The sequence below is a fragment of the Haematobia irritans genome, chromosome 2 (assembly GCF_050003625.1).
Source record: "Haematobia irritans isolate KBUSLIRL chromosome 2, ASM5000362v1, whole genome shotgun sequence".
Classification (NCBI taxonomy): Eukaryota; Metazoa; Arthropoda; class Insecta; order Diptera; family Muscidae; genus Haematobia; species Haematobia irritans.
Window position 1 is genome coordinate 10,413,900 of NC_134398.1, and position 19,987 is coordinate 10,433,886.

General features: G+C 28.8%; 2 protein-coding genes across 2 annotated transcripts in view; one reads left to right on the forward strand and one right to left on the reverse strand.

Annotated features, from left to right (window-relative positions):
• GABA-B-R1 (gamma-aminobutyric acid type B receptor subunit 1) overlaps nucleotides 1-19,987 on the forward strand; it is a 543,509-nt gene that overhangs the window by 90,630 nt on the left and 432,892 nt on the right. The window lies entirely within an intron of this gene.
• On the reverse strand, nucleotides 5,777-13,942 carry LOC142224446 (uncharacterized). The gene is made up of 4 exons (XM_075294216.1): nucleotides 13,913-13,942; nucleotides 7,139-11,682; nucleotides 6,374-7,063; nucleotides 5,777-6,272 (listed from the first exon to the last, which is right to left on the reverse strand). Exons 1-4 carry the CDS (start codon nucleotides 13,940-13,942, stop codon nucleotides 5,777-5,779), a joined length of 5,760 nt encoding a protein of 1,919 aa, XP_075150331.1.

The window sequence follows — 19,987 nt, forward strand, 5'->3', positions numbered from 1 at the left end:
CACACACACTAACTTCCTATTAAGCGTGTTTGTGTTAGTTTTCAACTAGCTATGCTATTGGAAAACTAAGCGGCGTGGGGCTCAGCTGTGTTTTTCGCAAGTTTTCTAGCCTCAACTGGAAGGTCAAACATTTATTATTTTACTGGAGAAACTATTCTCATTATTTTATTGTATGTCGTAGAAAACACAAAATAAAGACTACAAATGGAAAACATGGAAAATAGAAGTGAAATAAGGTGTGGTGACAAGGGGTTCTTTGTGGGAATTTTCAGGGCACATTATCTACCCATTCCTAAATTTAGAATAAAATTTTGACAAAATTTTCGATGATTTCCGAAGGAGATCGAAATATCGAAGTGTAAAAATAAAACAGAAAATAAAACTCTGACCTCGAGCTTGAATTTACAATAAGAAACAGAAGGTAATAAACAAAAAGGTCAAAAAAACAAAAACAACAAACGTATACAAATTGTCTATAGAAATAAAATTTTGGAAAAATTTTTTATAGAAATAACATTTTGAAAAATTTTTCTATATAAGAAGAATGTGTTTCAAATTTTCTGTAGAAATAAAATTTTGACAAAATTTTCAATAAAAATAAAATTTTCACAATATTTTTTCTACAAAAATAAAATTTCCACAATTTTGTTCTATAGAAATACAATTTTGTTAAAATTTTCTATAAAAATAAAATTTTTACAAAATTTTCTATAAAAAGAATATTTTGACTAAATTTTCTATAGAAAAAAATTTTGCCAAAATTTTCTATAGAAATAAAATTTTGAAAAATTTTCCATAGAAATAAAATTTTGAAAAATTTTTCTAAAGAAATAAAATTTTGACAACATTTTCTATGCAAATAAAATTTTGACAAAAATTTTAAAGAAATAAAAATTTTGACAAACTTTCCATAGAAATAAAATTTTGCAAAAAAATTTCTAAAGACATAAAATTTTGACAAAATTTTCTACAGAAATAACATTTTGACAAAATTTTCTATAGAAAAAAAAATTTGGTAGATTATTTTTGGCGATATGGACCAATTTTTGTGTGATTGGCCATCGGCTATATATAACTATAGACCGATATGGTCCAATATTTGCATGGCTATTAGCGTCCATATACTAGCGCAATATACCAAATTTCAACCGAATCGGATGAATTTTGCTACTCCAAGAGGTTTCGGAGGTCAAATCTGGGCATCGATTTATATGGGGGCCATATATAATTAAACACAACAATCGGATCAGATGAATTTTGCTCCTCCAAGAGGCTCCTCAAGCCAAATCCGGGGACGGTTTATATGGGGACTATACATACAAATGGTCCGATATGGTCCATTTGCAATATCATCCGACCTACATCAATAACAACTACTTGAGCCATGTTTCAAGTCGATAGCTTGTTTCGTTCGGAAGTTAGCGTGATTTCAAGAGACGAACGGACGGACATGCTTAAATCGACTCAGAATTTCACCACGACCCAGAATATATATACTATACTATGGGGTCTTAGAGCAATATTTCGATGAATGACAAAATTAATGTACCCACCATTCTATAGTGGAGGATGGGGGTACATTGACAGAATTTTCTATTGAAATAAAATTTTGACCAAATTTTCTATAGAAATAAATTTTTACAAAATTTTCTATAGAAATAAAATTTTGACAAAATTTTCTATGGAAATAAAATGTTGACAAAATTTTCTATAGAAATAAAATTTTGACAAAATTTTCTATAGAAATAAAATTTTGACAAAATTATTCTATAGCAATACAATTTTTGCAAAATTTTCTATAGAAATAAAATTTTGACAAAATTTTCTATAGAACTAAAATTTTGACAATATTTTCTATAAAAATAAAATTTCCACAATATTTTTTCTATAAAAATACAATTTTGTCAAAATTTTCTATAAAAATAAAATGTTGACAAAATTTTCTATAGAAATAAAATTTCCACAATATTTTTTCTATAAAAATAAAATTTCCACATTATTTTTTCTATAGAAATACAATTTTGTCAAATTTTCTATAAAAAAATTTTTTTTTGACAAAATTATCTATAGAAATCAAATTTTGACAAAATTATCTATAGAAATAAAATTTTGAGAAAATTTTCTATAGAAATAAAATTTCCACAATATTTTTTCTATAGAAATAAAATTTTGACAAAATTTTCTATAAAACTACAATTTTGTCAAAATTTTCTATAAAAAATTTTTTTTTGACAAAATTTTCTATAGAAATAAAATTTTGACAAAATTATCTATAGAAATAAAATTTTGACAAAATTATCTATAGAAATAAAATTTTGAGAAAATATGCTATAGAAATAAAATTTTGACGAAATTTTCTATAGAAATAAAATTTTGACAAAATTTTCTAAAGCAATAAAATATTTATAACATTTTCTATAGAAATAAAATGTTGACAAAATTTGCAATAGAAATAAAATTTCGACAAAATTTTCTATAAAAATAGAATTTCCACAAATTTTTTTCTACAAAAATAAAATTTCCACAATATTTTTTCTATAGAAATACAATTTTGTCAAATTTTTCTATAGAAATAAAATTTTGACAAAATTTTCTATAGAAATAAAATTTTGACAAAATTATTAATAGAAATAAAATTTTGACAAAATTTTCTGTAGAAATGAAATTTTGCCAAAATAATCTATAAAAATAAAATTTTGAAAAAATTTTCTATAGAAATAAAATTTTGACGAAATTTTTCGTATGGAAATAAAATTTTAACGAAATTTTGCTATAGTGATAATATTTTGTCAAAGTTTTCTATAAAAGTAAAATTTTGACAAAATTTTCTATAGAAATAAAATTTTGACAAAATTTTCTATAGCAATAAAATTTTGAAAAAATAGAATGAAAACAAAAATAGAAATAAGATATTTATAAAATTTTCTATAGAAATAAAATGTTGACAAAATTTGCTATATAAATAAAATTTTGACAAATTTTTCTATAAAAATAGAATTTCCACAAATTTTTTTCTACAGAAATAAAATTTCCACAATATTTTTTCTATAGAAATACAATTTTGTGAAAATTTTCTATAAAAATAAAATTTTTGACAAAATTTTCATTTTCTATAGAAATACAATTTTGACGAAAATTTTCGTATGGAAATAAAATTTTAACAAAATTTTGCTATAGAAATTAAATTTTGTCAAAGTTTTCTATAAAACTAAAATTTTGACAATAATTTTCTATAGGAATAAAATTTTGAAAAAATTGAATAAAAAAAGTAGAAATAAGATATTTATAAAATTTTCTATAGAAATAAAATGTTGACAAAATTTGCTATAGAAATAAAATGTTGACAAAATTTTCTATAAAAATAGAATTTCCAAAATTTTTTTTTCTACAAAAATAAAATTTCCACAATATTTTTTCTATAGAAATACAATTTTGTCAAATTTTTCTATAAAAATAAAATTTTGACAACATTTTCTATAGAAATAAAATTTTGACAAAATTATCTATAGAAATAAAATTTTGACAAACTTTTCTATAGAAATGAAATTTTGCCAAAATAATCTATAGAAATAAAATTTTGAGAAAATTTTCTATAGAAATAAAATTTTGACGAAACTTTTGGTATGGAAATAAAATTTTAACAAAATTTTCTATAGAAATAAAATTTTATCTAATTATATAATTATTTTTCGAGCTTTATAGACAGATATAGATTAAGGAACATGGTTAATAGAGTCATTGAAAAGAAAATGCCAGATACAAATCTATACACGCCTGGACTGTACATGTTTCGGTTCGGGCGAATGAACCTTTCCACAGCCTTTATAGATCTGGCTGGGAGAAAAGATGATGTACAGTGGGAGAAAAGATGATTCAATTTGTAAGAGGAAATTTCCCAAATGTTTTCTCCATAAGGAGTTAGCATAAAGGGCCCAAAATTGAGTTATCTCTCCCAGCCAGATCTATACTAAAGGCTGTGGAAAGGTTCATTCGCCCGAACCGAAACATGTACAGTCCAGGCGTGTATAGATTTGTATCTGGCGTTTTCTTTTCAATGGCTCTATTAACCATGTTCCTTAATCTATATCTGTCCATAAAGCTCGAAAAATAATTGTATAATTAGATATAATGCATTTGGACGTCAATTGCCTGTTTCGGTATCAGGCTAACATGAAATGAAATAAAATTTTGACAAAATTTTCTATAGAAATAAAATGTTGACAAATTTGCTTTAGAAATAAAATTTTGATAAAATTTTTTATAGAAATAAAATTATGTCAAAGTTTTCTATAAAAATAAAATTTTGACAAAATTTTCTATAGAAATAAAATTTTGACAAAATTTTCTATAGCGATAAAATTTTGAAAAATCTAGAAATAAGATATTTATAACATTTTCTATAGATATAAAATGTTGACAAAATTTGCTATAGAAACAAAATTTTGATAAATTTTATTTCTATATATTTCTATATATAGAAATAAAATGTTGACAAAATTTGCTATAGAAATACAATTTTACAAAATTTTGTATAAAAATAAAATTTTGACAAAATTTTTTATAGAAATAAAATTTTGACAAAATGTTCTATAGCAGTAAAATTTTGAAAAAAATTATATAGAAATAAAATTTTGACAAAATTTTCTATAGAAATAAAATGTTCACAAATTTTTTTTTAGAAATAAAATTTTGACTCTTGAATAAATTTTGCTAAACTACTTTATTTGGCGTTGAAATTTACAATATATTATTCTTATGTTACTATATGTGGGAAATATTGTTTTACCTTTTCCTTTTTTTGTCATCATCGTCTCTGATGGTATTACAATATTAAATCCTAATTGTACATTCCTAATCTATTTGTCATACAAATTTGGTTTTATTTATTTACAATAGTCTACCTATCATTTGTGGATTACCTAGGCATTGTTTGGTTGGTATTTTGTTTTTTTGTTTTTGGTAAACGAAACTCTGGCCTAATAGCATAATGAAAGACTAAAGTTATCTTAAAAAAATAGGCCAGTAGTTAGTATCAAAAAATGATGAATGAAGGAATGAATGAATGCAAAATCTATAAAGTAGAAAATAGGCATTCAAATATTTCTATAAAACTCTTTTTTCATAGTGAACAACTGGGGTTTCAGGAGAGGATGTCAAAGCACCAACTGACACCAAAAGCGCTTAATGAGTATACGACTCCAGAGGTTGTGGTTTTTGTGGACTGTATGTGGATATTGGGTATGCAGAGAAGACAGAATCCCAAAAAACTTCACAGAAGGTTCAATGGATGAAGTTGCTAGGCGAGATAATATTGTTATTTGGGTTGGGAATGGTTCCTCGAGCAATATGGGAAATCATAACCCAATCCAAAATAATTCAAGAGAGAGAAATGAGACGAAACACAAGTGGGTTAAATTTGAGTTAAGCCTTTATTCGAGGATAATCTTACCAAGTAATTCTATTCGTGGCTGCGGGAAAATAAAAAGTGATTTATTGAATGTTTCATACCAGCCAGGAAACCTTTCGATTTTCTATTTAACTAATTTTTAGAACTAGTTGAAATCATCTTTTGACATTTATCGATATTACTATCTTTAGTTCAAATCGAATAGTCTCATACATTTCAAGTGATTCTTAAACCATAATTTTTTTCGTTACAATGCAATACAATTCAAATTTCAAAATTCAGAATGATTTACTTTACTATTAAATTCAAATTCAATTAAGTTATAGTTAAATTAAGTCTAAACAGTCTTGTTTAGACATGGCGCCGGACTTAAGAATGATCAGTTTGGTTTGTGGCACAAAGAACTGAAGCTAATGAGCGAATTGCGTCTGATAAAAGATACTGATTGATAGATGGTTGAGGGACAGAGTTTGTATTAGATTGTGGAGCTTTTTTGTTGAATTTCCGTTGATTTGAACCCGTCTTTACATTAGTTTGTTGCGTCCGTTTTTTGTGTTGTGCTAGAGGCGTATGAGAATTTGGTGGCTGTTGACGGTTGCCAGAAGCATAAACCATGTACTCATTCGGATGTAACATGGTATGGTGGTAATTACGGCATTTACGACATTTATTTTTTGAGTGGCATTTGGCAACTGTGTGACTCTTCGCTAAACAATTTACGCAATATTTAAGTTGGCGCACTGTTCGGCATCTGTCTATTGGCTTCATCCTCAAAAATTTTGGACAGGTTCGTATACTGTGAAACCGCTTACACAACATGCAGCGATATATCTCTGGATTGCGTGATTCGTTGGAGTTAGCTGATCTGTAAGGATAAAAAGTAAAGTGCGGTTAAATGGAAAATAACTCTCCAATTTGTTGGAGATTTTGAATTAATGTTAATTTGATTCGGCTACGTTTAAGTACGGTAGTAAGCATAACTTGACAACTGGCCGTTTTATGAGACCCATAGCAGTACGCACTTGAACAACACGAGTTTTTCCATCTAAACCGGGTTGAGTCTCTTCGATTCGACCAAGCCGCCATTCACTAGGCGGTAGCAGTTCGTCAATCACTACTACTAAATCACCCTTCTTTATATTACATTGTGGCGCTTTCCACTTGTAACGTTTTTGAAGCGACTTCAAATAGTCCTCTTTCCAACGAATGGCGAACTGATGGTGAATGGCCTTCAATTTTGTCCAACGATTTATTAACGAAAGGTTCGGAGATAGCGGTTCAGGTAAGGCTACCATCGGTGATCCTTTAAGGAAGTGGCCAGGTGTTAACGCACTTATATCCGTTGGGTCTTCCGAAAGAGCTGATATGGGACGGGAGTTGAGAACGCCCTCTATACGGGCTAACAATGTGGCAAGTTGTTCAAACGTAAACCTATGTGTGCCTGCTAATCGTTTAAAATGGTGTTTAAAACTTTTAACAGCTGCTTCCCACAACCCTCCCATATGAGGAGCATGAGGTGGGATGAAGCTCCATTCGAGGCCATGGGACAAATATTTATTCGAAATATCAGATGATGAGCTTTTTATGAATTGGGAAAATTCTCTTAGCAACACTCTACTGGCTCCTACAAAGTTTCGTCCATTGTCCGATACTACCCTTCGGGGTAGTCCTCGCCTCCCAACAAAACGAGAAAACGCAGCCTCGAATGCCGCAGAAGACTAATCTGAGCACGGTTCTAAATGCACCGCTTTTGTTGCAAAACACACGAATACGGATACATATGCCTTAACAGTTGGTGATTTGCGCAAATATGAACTTTTTAAGTCGAATGGACCGGCAAAATCTATTCCAGTTACATGAAAGGGTGCGGAAATAGTACAACGGTCCAGTGGTAATGGAGCCATCATTTGCGAGCACGGGTTTTGCTTAAAAATAACGCATATTTTACATTTATGGATTATTGCTTTAACACGCGGTTTAAGTCTAGCTATGTAGAATTCCGTTTGCACCATTCTGCACATGAGCACACAGTCTGCATGAGCTAAAAACTCATGCAGATGGGAAAGGTAGAGATAACAAATTCTGGAATTGCCCGGAAGAATAATTGGATGGCGCTCATTATAAGGTAGTGTCGATTGGGATAAACGTCCATTTACACGAAGAAGTTTGTCTTTGTCCAGAAATGGGTTCAGTGTTGACAAAGAACTTTTTTTCGAAACTAGTTTGTCGTCCAAAAGGGAAGTGTATTCATCTTTAAAATAATAGCGCTGAGATAGTTCAATTAGCCTTCGTCTTACAAACCATATCTCCTCGTGAGATAAATTTACACCGGAAAAGGTGTACTCAGATCTTGTACTAGGATGTAACCGCCGATAAAAACGAAAAATATAAGAGATAACTCTTAAAGCTCTATTATAAGAGGAGAATCTATCCAAAATATCCATATTTTCAGCCGTCACATGAAGATTTTGTACTAACTTTTTTGGTTCTACACTACTTATGGGAATCATTTCTGGCCATGAAGATAAAGGACCTGTAATCCATGAGGGACCATTCCACCATAACTTTAAATCAACTAGATCTTTAGGTTTGCAACCTCTCGTGCCTAGATCTGCCGGGTTATCATGAGAGGGGACGTGTCGCCACTGGGCATTGGGAACAAGAGAATGAATTTTAGAAGTTCGGTTCGCTACGAAAGTTTCCCAAGACCATGGAGGCTTCGATAGCCAGCCCAGAACAATAGACGAATCTGTCCACAAGAAGGTTTGGGTGACCTTAAAATCAAATACAGACAACACATAATTGGTAAGTCTCGCAAGCAACTCGGCTCCATTGAGCTCTAAACGCGGTAAACATATTGTTCTCAAGGGAGCCACTTTGCTCTTCGCAACCACCAAGTTCGAATTTGAAGCGCAATCAGAATTAACAACAACGTACACACAAGCACAATAAGCCGCTTTAGATGCATCAGCGAAGCCATGGATTTGAACGCGATCTGATGGCATATATCGAATCCATCGAGGAATTTTTATATTCGCTATGTGTGAGAAATCTTGCATAAGAGATTCCCATGTTAGATGCGTTTCTTGGCTAACTGGTGTATCCCAATCCAAACCTTCCAGCCATAGCTGTTGCAAAAGCATTTTGGCTCGTATGATGATTGGGGTTATCCAACCCGCTGGGTCAAATAGTTGGGCGACTGCCGAGAGAATAGTTCGTTTTGTTATGCCTTTAGTTGGAGCTATATGATTCAAAGTATATGAAAAACTGTCGCTCAAGGCATTCCATTTGATTCCTAAAGTTTTTGTAGAACTAGTCTCATCCAGTCTTAAAAAGTCTAGGTCATAGATGTCTTCGGGAGGCAAATGGGTCAACAGCTGTGAATCATTGGCAGTTATTTTCTTTAAAGGGAAACCCGCTGACTTAAGAGTAAATATTAATTGGGTTTGGAGCTCTTTTGTCTCTTCTAAAGAAAATCCACCGGAAAGTATGTCGTCCACATAAGTTTCTTTCCTTAATGTGTTAGATACTTTCGGGAACTGTGTTTCACAGTCTGACGCAAGCTGAAGAAGGGTTCTGATCGCCAAAAAGGGAGCGCAGTTTACACCAAATGTAACAGTGCGTAATTGATAATCCTTAACTGCGCTATCAGATGATCTCTGATAGAGAATTCGTTGATATGGACGATCATTGGGGTGTACTAAAATTTGCCGGTACATTTTTTGAATGTCACCGCTGAAGACATATTTGTATTTTCTCCAGTTCAATACAGTTGATATAAGATCTGTTTGTAGAGTGGGACCAGTTAACAAAACGTCATTGAGGGAATATCCCGATTTAGATTTACGAGAGGCATTGAACACAATTCGTACCTTGGTACTTTTGTGCTCGGGTCGAACTACAGCGTGATGCGGTAGGTAGAAAGAAAAAAATTTTCCATCCGAAAAAACTTCTTCGCAAGAGGTTTCTTCCATGTGGTTCATCGACAAATATTCATCTAAAACCGCGGTGTATTGCACTTGTAACTCAGGGTTCTTCGACAAGGACTGTTCCATTCTGGACAATTGCCCAAGGGCAATGAATCTTGAAGACCCAAGATGCATTGATTCAGAAAACTCCTTCTTAAAAGGCAGTCTTACAGTGTAACGACCGTCAGATCCACGTACAGTGGTATTCCTGTACAATTCCTCACAATAATGATCCTCGTCTGATACTGGATGAGATGTGGGAATTTCTTCTAAATCCCAAAATTTCTGCAGAATTTCATTAAGAGAGGAATTTTCAGAAGGATGTACATGGGTGGTGAATGTCTGAACTCGTTCTGCTCTCATGGGACCACTTAACACCCAGCCAAATACAGTGTTGTAAGCAGATGCTTCCCCACAAATATTCCTCTTAATTCCGTCGATATTGAGTAGTTTTTCGGAGTCATTGCCCAGAATAAGGTCAATATGCGAGGATTTATTGAAAGAGGGATCTGCAAGATCAATTTCTCTCAGATCACTTGGGCATGAAACCGAAAACGAAACAGAAGGTAAACGCTGTGTTACCTTTGGGAGTACAATAGCAGTTATAGGTATCCTGAGATTGTATCTGGATGAGAAAAGCACTAGTTCGCACTCTTTATTCGAGGATATTTTCTGTTCACCAATACCAAAAATATCAAACGAGGCCTTCCGATATGGAATTCGAAGAATATCTCGGATTCTTTCCGACAAAAACGTTCGTTGCGAACCAGGGTCTATTAAAGCCCGAATTGTAAAGAGTTCTCCCCTGTGTTCAATTTGAACAAGTGCTGTACGAAGCAAAATAGTCTCATTACCTGAAGAATAATTTGCTTGAACCTGAACATTGCGTCCAAAGCCCGATGTCGATGGCCCTTCGATCAAATCATCCCTATGGGTTCGAGGAGCTTCTGTTGTATTCGAGGCATTTTCCACCCTATCGCTCTCAGGCACTGTGACTGTTCTACCTTTTAAATGCAAAAGAGTATGGTGCGATTTCTGGCATATAAAGCATTTATTTCTGCTTTTGCATTTCTGTTTCTTATGAAATGGAGAGAGGCAATTATTGCATAACTTGTTTTTAAATACAAAGTCTATTCTCTCTTGCTCCGAAAAATTTCGGAAATTTTGACAAATACGCAATGAATGATTGCCTTCACATAAAGGACAAGAAGAATCCAATTTCTCCTGGGAATGGTAAGCTTGAGTTCGATTAACCCGCTGATCAGTGTGATTATAACCTTCCTTCGTAGAGCGAATGCTTGACAAACGCTCAACAATCTCAAAACGTTCGATTAGGAACTCATCCAGTTGAGACCACATCGGCAAATCGTTATGGGATTTCAGGGATTGTTCCCACAACGATAATGTCCTATCTGGGAGCTTGGTCGAGATTAAATAAATCAAAATAGGATCCCAGTGCTCTATCTTGACGTCAAGTGTCTTGAGGGTAGACAAGCAGTCATTTACCGTTGACTGTATTCTCTGGACAGACTCGCTTGTCTCCTCTTCTGCCACCGGGATATTAAATAAAATTTTAAGTTGGTTGTCAACCAACACTCGCTTATTTTCGTAGCGAATCTTGAGAGCCTTCCACGCTAAGTCAAAATTTTCATCACATAAAGTGTATCTTTTGACTATTGCGCCAGCTGAACCCTGAGTTTTATTCCTGAGATGGTATAATTTTTGTGCGGGAGTAAGTTTTGGGTGGTTTACGTAGACCGCCGTGAACATGTCACGGAAAGACGGCCACTCTTCGTATCCACCTCTGAACACCTCCGTGTCACAGGGAGGAACTTTTATGTACACATTGGGTGAACCGACAGCTTGGGTCTCAAGACTGTAACGCGGTAGTGGGAAGTCACTCGGTGATATACCTATTCGAGAAGCTTCTGCTCTAGGATTTGAAGAGGAAGCTACCCTCGATATGTCCAATAAACGAGACCTAGAAGCATAGTATGCCTCAGAACATACTGTAAAATTAACGCGAGCTTTCTCTCTCACTTCTTTGGTTATGGCTGAATCGGAGGATAACATTAGAGACTCGTAGGAAGAATTGAAACTTGTCCATCGAACTTCCAAATCCTCCATTTTAGCCTGCACCAACGATTCGGTTTGTTGAACCAAATCCACATTCTCGACATAACTACAGAGCATAAGTAAATGATCATAATCAAAATAAAACTTGCGTTCGGTTATAGCCATAACCCTTTCTTCGCCCTTTTGGGCCGTATCATCCAAAGAATCGTTCGACATTTCCCTCAAATAGAACTAAAAATATGCAATTTATTGCAATATACAGTAGATTCAGAAATATCTGTACAATATATGGTATTTAAACCAGATTTCGTTTTAGCGGTCAGTTTTACGGGTGACTGACAAACCTTTCAAAGTAAATATGTGTATGGCGAATATAAGGAAATATACAATAACACAAGACTATATATATTAATGTATCAATAATTCCCAAAATTTGAAAACTGATGTAAATACAAAAAGTAAAAAATTAGCATAAATCGCTCAAAATATAATAGATCTTGAGTGACTAAAATCAACTGAAATAAAGTATGTTCGTGAAATAGTTATGGGAATTGAATATTGAAGTGAGCCAAAACGTAAACAAAATAACCAAAGAAATTTGTTTTTAATTTAATTTCGTAAATTTCAGTTCAACGGATGGAGGAATTCTAATTAATTCTTATGCACACTTTTGCATATAAATAAATCGTTTTGAACAAAAGCAATAATTAATTAAGCACTTAATTAATGGATAATTATATATGTTTCAATGCGGCATACCAATCAACAGTATTTTTCTGTTTTCTTTACCCCTGTCGAATTTCTAAGATTTTCTAACATACAATTCGCACAATAAATTATGAATACGAAAACATAAGTTTACTCATGAAACCAACAATTCACGTGTGGTGTAAAACTTTTTAGTTTTCTCGAAATTAGCACTTTTCATAATCGGAAATTGGCAACTCCAGCAAATTTCTCCTGTAAAATACGATCCACAAAGACAATGAGAGCGAGATATATGTGGAACCCAATTATTATTATTCGTTGTGTGAGCAAAACATATATGTGTGCGTAACAAATAAAAAAAATCTGTCACAAATTCGTGTGTATATATATTTAATATAATATAATTTTTCTATTTATCATTAATTTTTGTTTTGCTCCTATATTTTTGAATGTTGGAATATGTATATACTTTAATGGAATTTCCCTTCAATTATAAACCATTTCTCTTTGCGTTTGAATTTTGTAATTCACATTAAATAGGAAAGTAAAATAAATAAAAAAATAAAAAAATTAAAAGGTAATTACCTTGAGCTTGAAAAAGTTGCGGTTGCGAAATTTGTTGTTGAAAATAATTTCAATTCGTTTAGATATCCATATGAATTTCTGCAGAGCAAATATATTCCTATGCTCTCATTTTATTAATCTGGTTCATTCCCATCACTTCAAACAAGAAAATATATTTTGGAATGTCTCATATATGAGTTTTGCACATACAATCTGTATTTTGTATAGTAGTTTTTCTCACTGTGGATTCAGGATGCCGATGATCATAAAACTGAATACAACACACTGTGCGAAAAATGTAAAGATTTAATACGAAACAATCGACGAAATTGTATTAAATTTTGTACAAAATTTACGTTTTGGAATGTTGCCTTTTTTACTGCACTTTTTTTTCCTTTTTTCGCCGAAGAACAACCAATGAACAAAATTATATACGATTAATAAATTTGAGCAAAAGAAAGAAATTAGGAGAAGCGGAGAACACAAATTTCGGAATTGCTCATATATCAAATTGTGGAAAAATTTGCACTTTGGAATTTTGCATATTCCGTCATGTATCTTTTGGAAAATTTGGAATAAAACAAATCTTCTGGAATTTCAAAGTTATGTTAAAGATGAAATGTAGGAATTAAACATGAAGTGCAAGCAAACAAAAAAAAATTTGGCGAATAGGGACGTATGGAAATGAAGAATAAAATATTGAAATGGGTGATAAATGGAACATCTGTCTCTTTGGATAGACACTTTTTCACATTACACTTTTTCGCACTTCTCCATCTATGCCGTTATTCTATGCGATTTTTTCTTCTCATGAATTTTTAAATAACGGCACATATGCAATTATGCAAATTTAGCATGCTTTCAATTACGTAATATATGCGAATTTATAGCTTGTATAAATCATATAAAAATTATTATTTTCCTTTTATTCCATTTCTTGAAATATTCCACTTTTCACTTTTTTTCTGGATAAAATTGCACCTCTGATATTAAAATTTTAAATAATTTTTACGTTTTTTGAAAAGGAAACTTTGACTTTCAATACGGACGGACATCAATTTTCACGGTTTTCTTAATATTTTCCCACAAGAATTTTATGCTGTTTTAATTTCGATTTCTAAGCACTTTTTACTTTCTTATGTTTCATAGAATTACACTTACTCCGCTTTAGCTATTGAGCTTACCGAACCCGACTTGAAACTGTCATGTGATAATTCATTTCATGTGGCAGTTACCTCATTTCTCTACTTTTCGTGATCTTCTCTGTTGCTGTATTCTCTTCTCTTGCCGAGAGGACCATGAACAACTGGGGTTTCAGGAGAGGATGTCAAAGCACCAACTGACACCAAAAGCGCTTAATGAGTATACGACTCCAGAGGTTGTGGTTTTTGTGGACTGTATGTGGATATTGGGTATGCAGAGAAGACAGAATCCCAAAAAACTTCACAGAAGGTTCAATGGATGAAGTTGCTAGGCGAGATAATATTGTTATTTGGGTTGGGAATGGTTCCTCGAGCAATATGGGAAATCATAACCCAATCCAAAATAATTCAAGAGAGAGAAATGAGACGAAACACAAGTGGGTTAAATTTGAGTTAAGCCTTTATTCGAGGATAATCTTACCAAGTAATTCTATTCGTGGCTGCGGGAAAATAAAAAGTGATTTATTGAATGTTTCATACCAGCCAGGAAACCTTTCGATTTTCTATTTAACTAATTTTTAGAACTAGTTGAAATCATCTTTTGACATTTATCGATATTACTATCTTTAGTTCAAATCGAATAGTCTCATACATTTCAAGTGATTCTTAAACCATAATTTTTTTCGTTACAATGCAATACAATTCAAATTTCAAAATTCAGAATGATTTACTTTACTATTAAATTCAAATTCAATTAAGTTATAGTTAAATTAAGTCTAAACAGTCTTGTTTAGACACATAGCCTCATTCTCAGTGGTTTTGTGGCATTTGTTTTTTTTTTTATTTTGTTAAGAACTTTCACTACCAGTTACAACTAGAAGCTATTTACTGTTCTGCTCTGCTCTTTTTTTCCTGTGGCCGCTCTTACATTAGTGAAGATGAAAAGTAAAAAACGAAAACCAAAACTTTTTCTCTAGGCTTTTGTTTTTTTGCCCATTTTGCAATTCTGAGGTTTTATTGTCTGCTCTTATCTGGTGAATGGTAACATGGAAATTAGAACAAAAGACCTATTTTAGTTTGTCTTTCTATTGTCATAGCAAATAGAAAAGTTCGGTTGGTTTTTGTTTTTTTTTCTCTCTCTCATTTTTGGTAAAGTTGAACAAACAGATATTGAGGTAATTTTTGTGAGAGTAGTTTTTGTTTGTTTTTTGTTGTTTGTCGCAAATATCATTAATAGACCCATTTTAGGGTTTTTGATAGAAAAATTAGTTTAAAGTTTAGTTTATTCCTTATTCATTCGGCATGTAGGCATGTTTATGTTATCTTGTTTCGAATGTTAAATTACATTAACAGAGATCATTCTGGTGAAATACCAGTCATTACAGTGTACGCTATGTGAGTGTGTGTTATGTTAGTGATCTCTTATAACAACGAACAATTTAACTCTCTTGTTCTCATTTCTTATGTCAAATCGTTTATGTTAACAAGTGTTGCCAATTATTGAGAAGCCAAAATAGCTAGATCAAGGAAAAATATAGGACAAAATAAATAAATTTGTTGAAACAATTCTCAATAATGCACAGACGAAGTTCTTTCTTAAATTTATTAAGATGCGTTCACTACAAAGATCACTTACAGACTAACAAGAAAACAGGTGACAGGATAAAAAGCAAGCAAAGTATTATGACAAACACAAATTAGTTCAAATGTTGCCTATCAACAAAATTAAAATGTATTGCCAGAAAAAAATAGCTAAATGAAAATTCTCTATTTATATAAAATATATATAGCAAAAATTGCTGAATAAAATAATATAGATTCCACTATTAAAAAAGAGGAAATAAACCCAATGTTGTGCAAATAGGACAATATATCTAGTTATGTAAGAGCTATATGTAAATCTAATTACGATCGGCTAATACATCAAAATTTAAAATTTTGAGTAATATTGGTTAATTTTGGCTCAATTTGAGAAAATCGAGCGATGCATATACATATGGGAGCTATATCTAAATCTGAATCAATTTGGATAATATTTTGATTGATACCAAATTTGATTGATACCATAGAAGGCTACCATGTGCTAAATTTGAGTAAAAGTGGTTAATAAATAAGGCTATTATGGTAAAAAATAGGATTATTAGCAGCGTTGCCACAATGAATTTTTATTTTGGACCAATATTTTTCCAAAATTCGAACAAAATTCGTACCAGCGGACCATTTTTTCAAATTAAATTAATATCATTTAAAATTTTTCCAAAATTTAACTTCGATAGAAATTTTTGCAAAATTTTATTTCTATAGTAAATTTTGTCAAAATTTTATTTTCAAAATTTTAATTCTATAGAAATTTTTGCAAAATTTTATTTGCATAGAAAATTTGGTCAACATTTTATTTCTAAAGAAAATTTTGTCAACATTTTATTTCTATAGAAAATGTCGTCAAAATTTTATTTCTTTCGAAATTTTTATCAAAATTTTATTTCTGTAGAAAATTTTCTCAACATTTTATTTCTATAAAAAATATTGTCAAAACTTTACTTTTATAGAAAATTTTGTCAACATTTTATTTCTATAGAAAACGGCGTCAAAATTTTATTTCTATAGACAATTTTGTCAAAATTTTAGTTTTTTATAAAATTGTGTCAAAATGTTTTCCCTATAGAAAATTTTATAAAAATTTTATTTCTGTAATTTTTTTTTTACCATTTTATTTCTATAGAAAATTTTCTCAACATTTTATTTCATTAAAAATATTTGGCAAAATTTTATTTCTATATAAAATTTTGCCAAAATTTTATTTCTATTGAAAATTTTGTCAAAATTTTATTTCTATAGAAAATTTTGTCAAAATTATAGTACTATCGAAAATTTTATTTCTGTAGAAAATTATCACAAAATTGTAGTTCATTGGAAAAGTTTTTCAAAATTTCATTTCTATAGGAAATGTCGTTAAGATTTTATTTCTATAGAAAATTTTGTCAAAATTTTATTTCTAAAAAAAATTTTGTCAAAATTTTATTTCTATAGAAAATTTGGTCAAAATGTTATTTCTATAGAAAATTTTGTCAAAATTTTATTTCTATAGAAAAATTTGTCAAAATTTTATTTCTATAGAAACTTTTGTCAAAATTTTATTTCTATAGAAAATTTTGTAAAAATTTTATTTCTATAGAATTTATTTCTATAGAAATGTAAAAATTTTATTTCTATAGAAAATGTTGTCAAGATTTTATTTCAAAAGAAAATTTTGTAAAAATTTTATTTGTATAGGAAATATTGTCAAAATTTTGTAAAATTTTATATCTATAAAAAATTTTGCAAAAAGCTTTATTTCTATAGAAAATTTTGTCAATTTATTTCTATAGAAAATTTTGTCAAGATTTTATTTCTATAGAAAATGTTGTCAAAATTTTATTTCTATAGAAAAATTTGTCAAAATTTTATTTCTATAGAAAATTGTGTCAACATTTTATTTCTATAGAAAATTTTATCAAGATTTTATTTCAAAAGAAAATTTTGTCAAAATTTTATTTCTATAGAAAATGTTGTCAAGATTTTGTTTCAAAAGAAAATGTTGTAAAAATTTTATTTCTATAGAAAAATTTTTTAAAATTTAATCTGTGTAGGAAATATTGTCAAAATTTTTTAAAATTTATAGAAAAATTTGCCAAAAGTTTTATTTGTATAGAAAATTTTGTCAATTTACTTCTATAGAAAATTTTGTCAAAATTTTATATCTGTAGAAAATTTTGTCAACATTTTATTTCTATACAAAATTTTGTCAAAATTTTATTACTATCGAAAATTTTGTCAAAATTTTATTACCATCGAAAATTTTGTCAAAATTTTATTTCTATAATAAATTTTGTCAAAATGATATTTCTATAGAAAATTTTGTCAAAATTTTATTTCTATAGAAAATGTTGTCACGATTTTGTTTCAAAAGAAAATGTTGTAAAAATTTTATTTCTATAGAAAAATTTTTTAAAATTTAATCTGTATAGGAAATATTGTCAAAATTTTTTAAAATTTATAGAAAAATTTGCCAAAAGTTTTATTTGTATAGAAAATTTTGTCAATTTATTTCTATAGAAAATTTTGTCAAAATTTTATATCTGTAGAAAATTTTGTCAACATTTTATCTCTATACAAAATTTTGTCAAAATTTTATTACTATCGAAAATTTTGTCAAAATTTTATTACCATCGAAAATTTTGTCAAAATTTTATTTCTATAAAAAATTTTGTCAAAATGATATTTCTATAGAAAATTTTGTCAAAATTTTATTTCTATAGAAAATTTTGCCAAAGTTTTATTGCTATAAAAAATTTTGTAAAAATTTTATTTCTATAGAAAATTTTGTCAAAATTTTATTTTTATAGAAAATTTTGTCAAAATTTTAGTACTATCGAAAATTTTGTGAAAATTTTATTTCTGTAGAAATTTTTCACAAAATTTTAGTTCATTGGAAAAGTTTTTCAAAATTTCAATTCTATAGAAAATATCATTAAAATTTTGTCAACATTTTATTTTCATAGGAAATTTTGTCAAAATTTTATTTCTATAGAAAATATTGTCAAAATTTTATTCCTATAGAAAATTTTGTCAAAATTTTATTTTTATAGAAAATTTGGCAAAATTTTATTTCTATAAAAAAATTTGTCAAAATTTTATTCCCATAGAAAATTTTGTCAGAATTTTATTTCTATAGAAAATTTTGTCAAAATTTTATTTCTGTAGAAAATTTTGTCAAAATTTTATTTGTATAGGAAATATTGTCAAAATTTTATTTCTATCAAAAATTTTGTCAAAATTTTATTTCTATAGAAAAAGTTGTCAACATTTTATTTCTATAGAAAATTTTGTCAAAATTTTATTTCTATCGAAAATTTTGTCAAAATTGTATTTCTATAAAAAATTTTGCCAAAAGTTTTGTTTCTATAAAAAAAATTTGCCAAAAGTGTTATTTCTATAGAAAATTTTGTCAAAATTGTATTTCTATAGAAACTTTTGTCAAAATTTTATTTCTATAGAAAATGTTGTCAAGATTTTATTTCAATAGAAAATTGTGTCAAAATTTTATTTCTATAGAAACTTTTGTCAAAATTTTATTTCTATAGAAAATTTTGTAAAAATTTTATTTTTATAGGAAATATTGTCAAAATTTTGTAAAATTTTATATCTATAAAAATTTTTGCAAAAAGTTTTATTTCTATAGAAAATTTTGTCAATTTATTTCTATAGAAAATTTTGTCAATTTATTTCTATAGAAAATTTTGTCAAGATTTTATTTCTATAGAAAATGTTGTCAAAATTTTATTTCTATAGAAAAGTTGTCAAAATTTTATTTCTATAGAAAAATTTGTCAAAAATTTATTTCTATAGAAAATTTTATCAAGATTTTATTTCTATAGAAAATTTTATCAAGATTTTATTTCAAAAGAAAATTTTGTCAAAATTTTATTTCTATAGAAAATGTTGTCAAGATTTTATTTCAAAAGAAAATTTTGTAAAAAGTTTTATTTCTATAGAAAATTTTCTCAAAATGTTATTTCTATAGAAAATTGTGTCAACATTTTATTTCTATAGAAAATTTTATCAAGATTTTCTCTCAAAAGAAAATTTTGTCAAAATTTTATTTCTATAGAAAATGTTGTCAAGATTTTGTTTCAAAAGAAAATGTTGTAAAAATTTTATTTCTATAGAAAAATTTTTTAAAATTTAATCTGTATAGGAAATATTGTCAAAATTTTGTAAAATTTATAGAAAAATTTGCCAAAAGTTTTATTTGTATAGAAAATTTTGTCAATTTATTTCTATAGAAAATTTTGTCAAAATTTTATATCTGTAGAAAATTTTGTCAACATTTTATTTCTATACAAAATTTTGTCAAAATTTTATTACTATCGAAAATTTTGTCAAAATTTTATTTCTATAAAAAATTTTGTCAAAATGTTATTTCTATAGAAAATTTTGTAAAAATTTTATTTCTATAGAAAATTTTGCCAAAGTTTTATTTCTATAAAAAATTTTGTCAAAATTTTATTTTTATAGAAAATTTTGTCAAAATTTTATTTTTATAGAAAATTTTGTCAAAATTTTATTTCTATAAAAAAAAT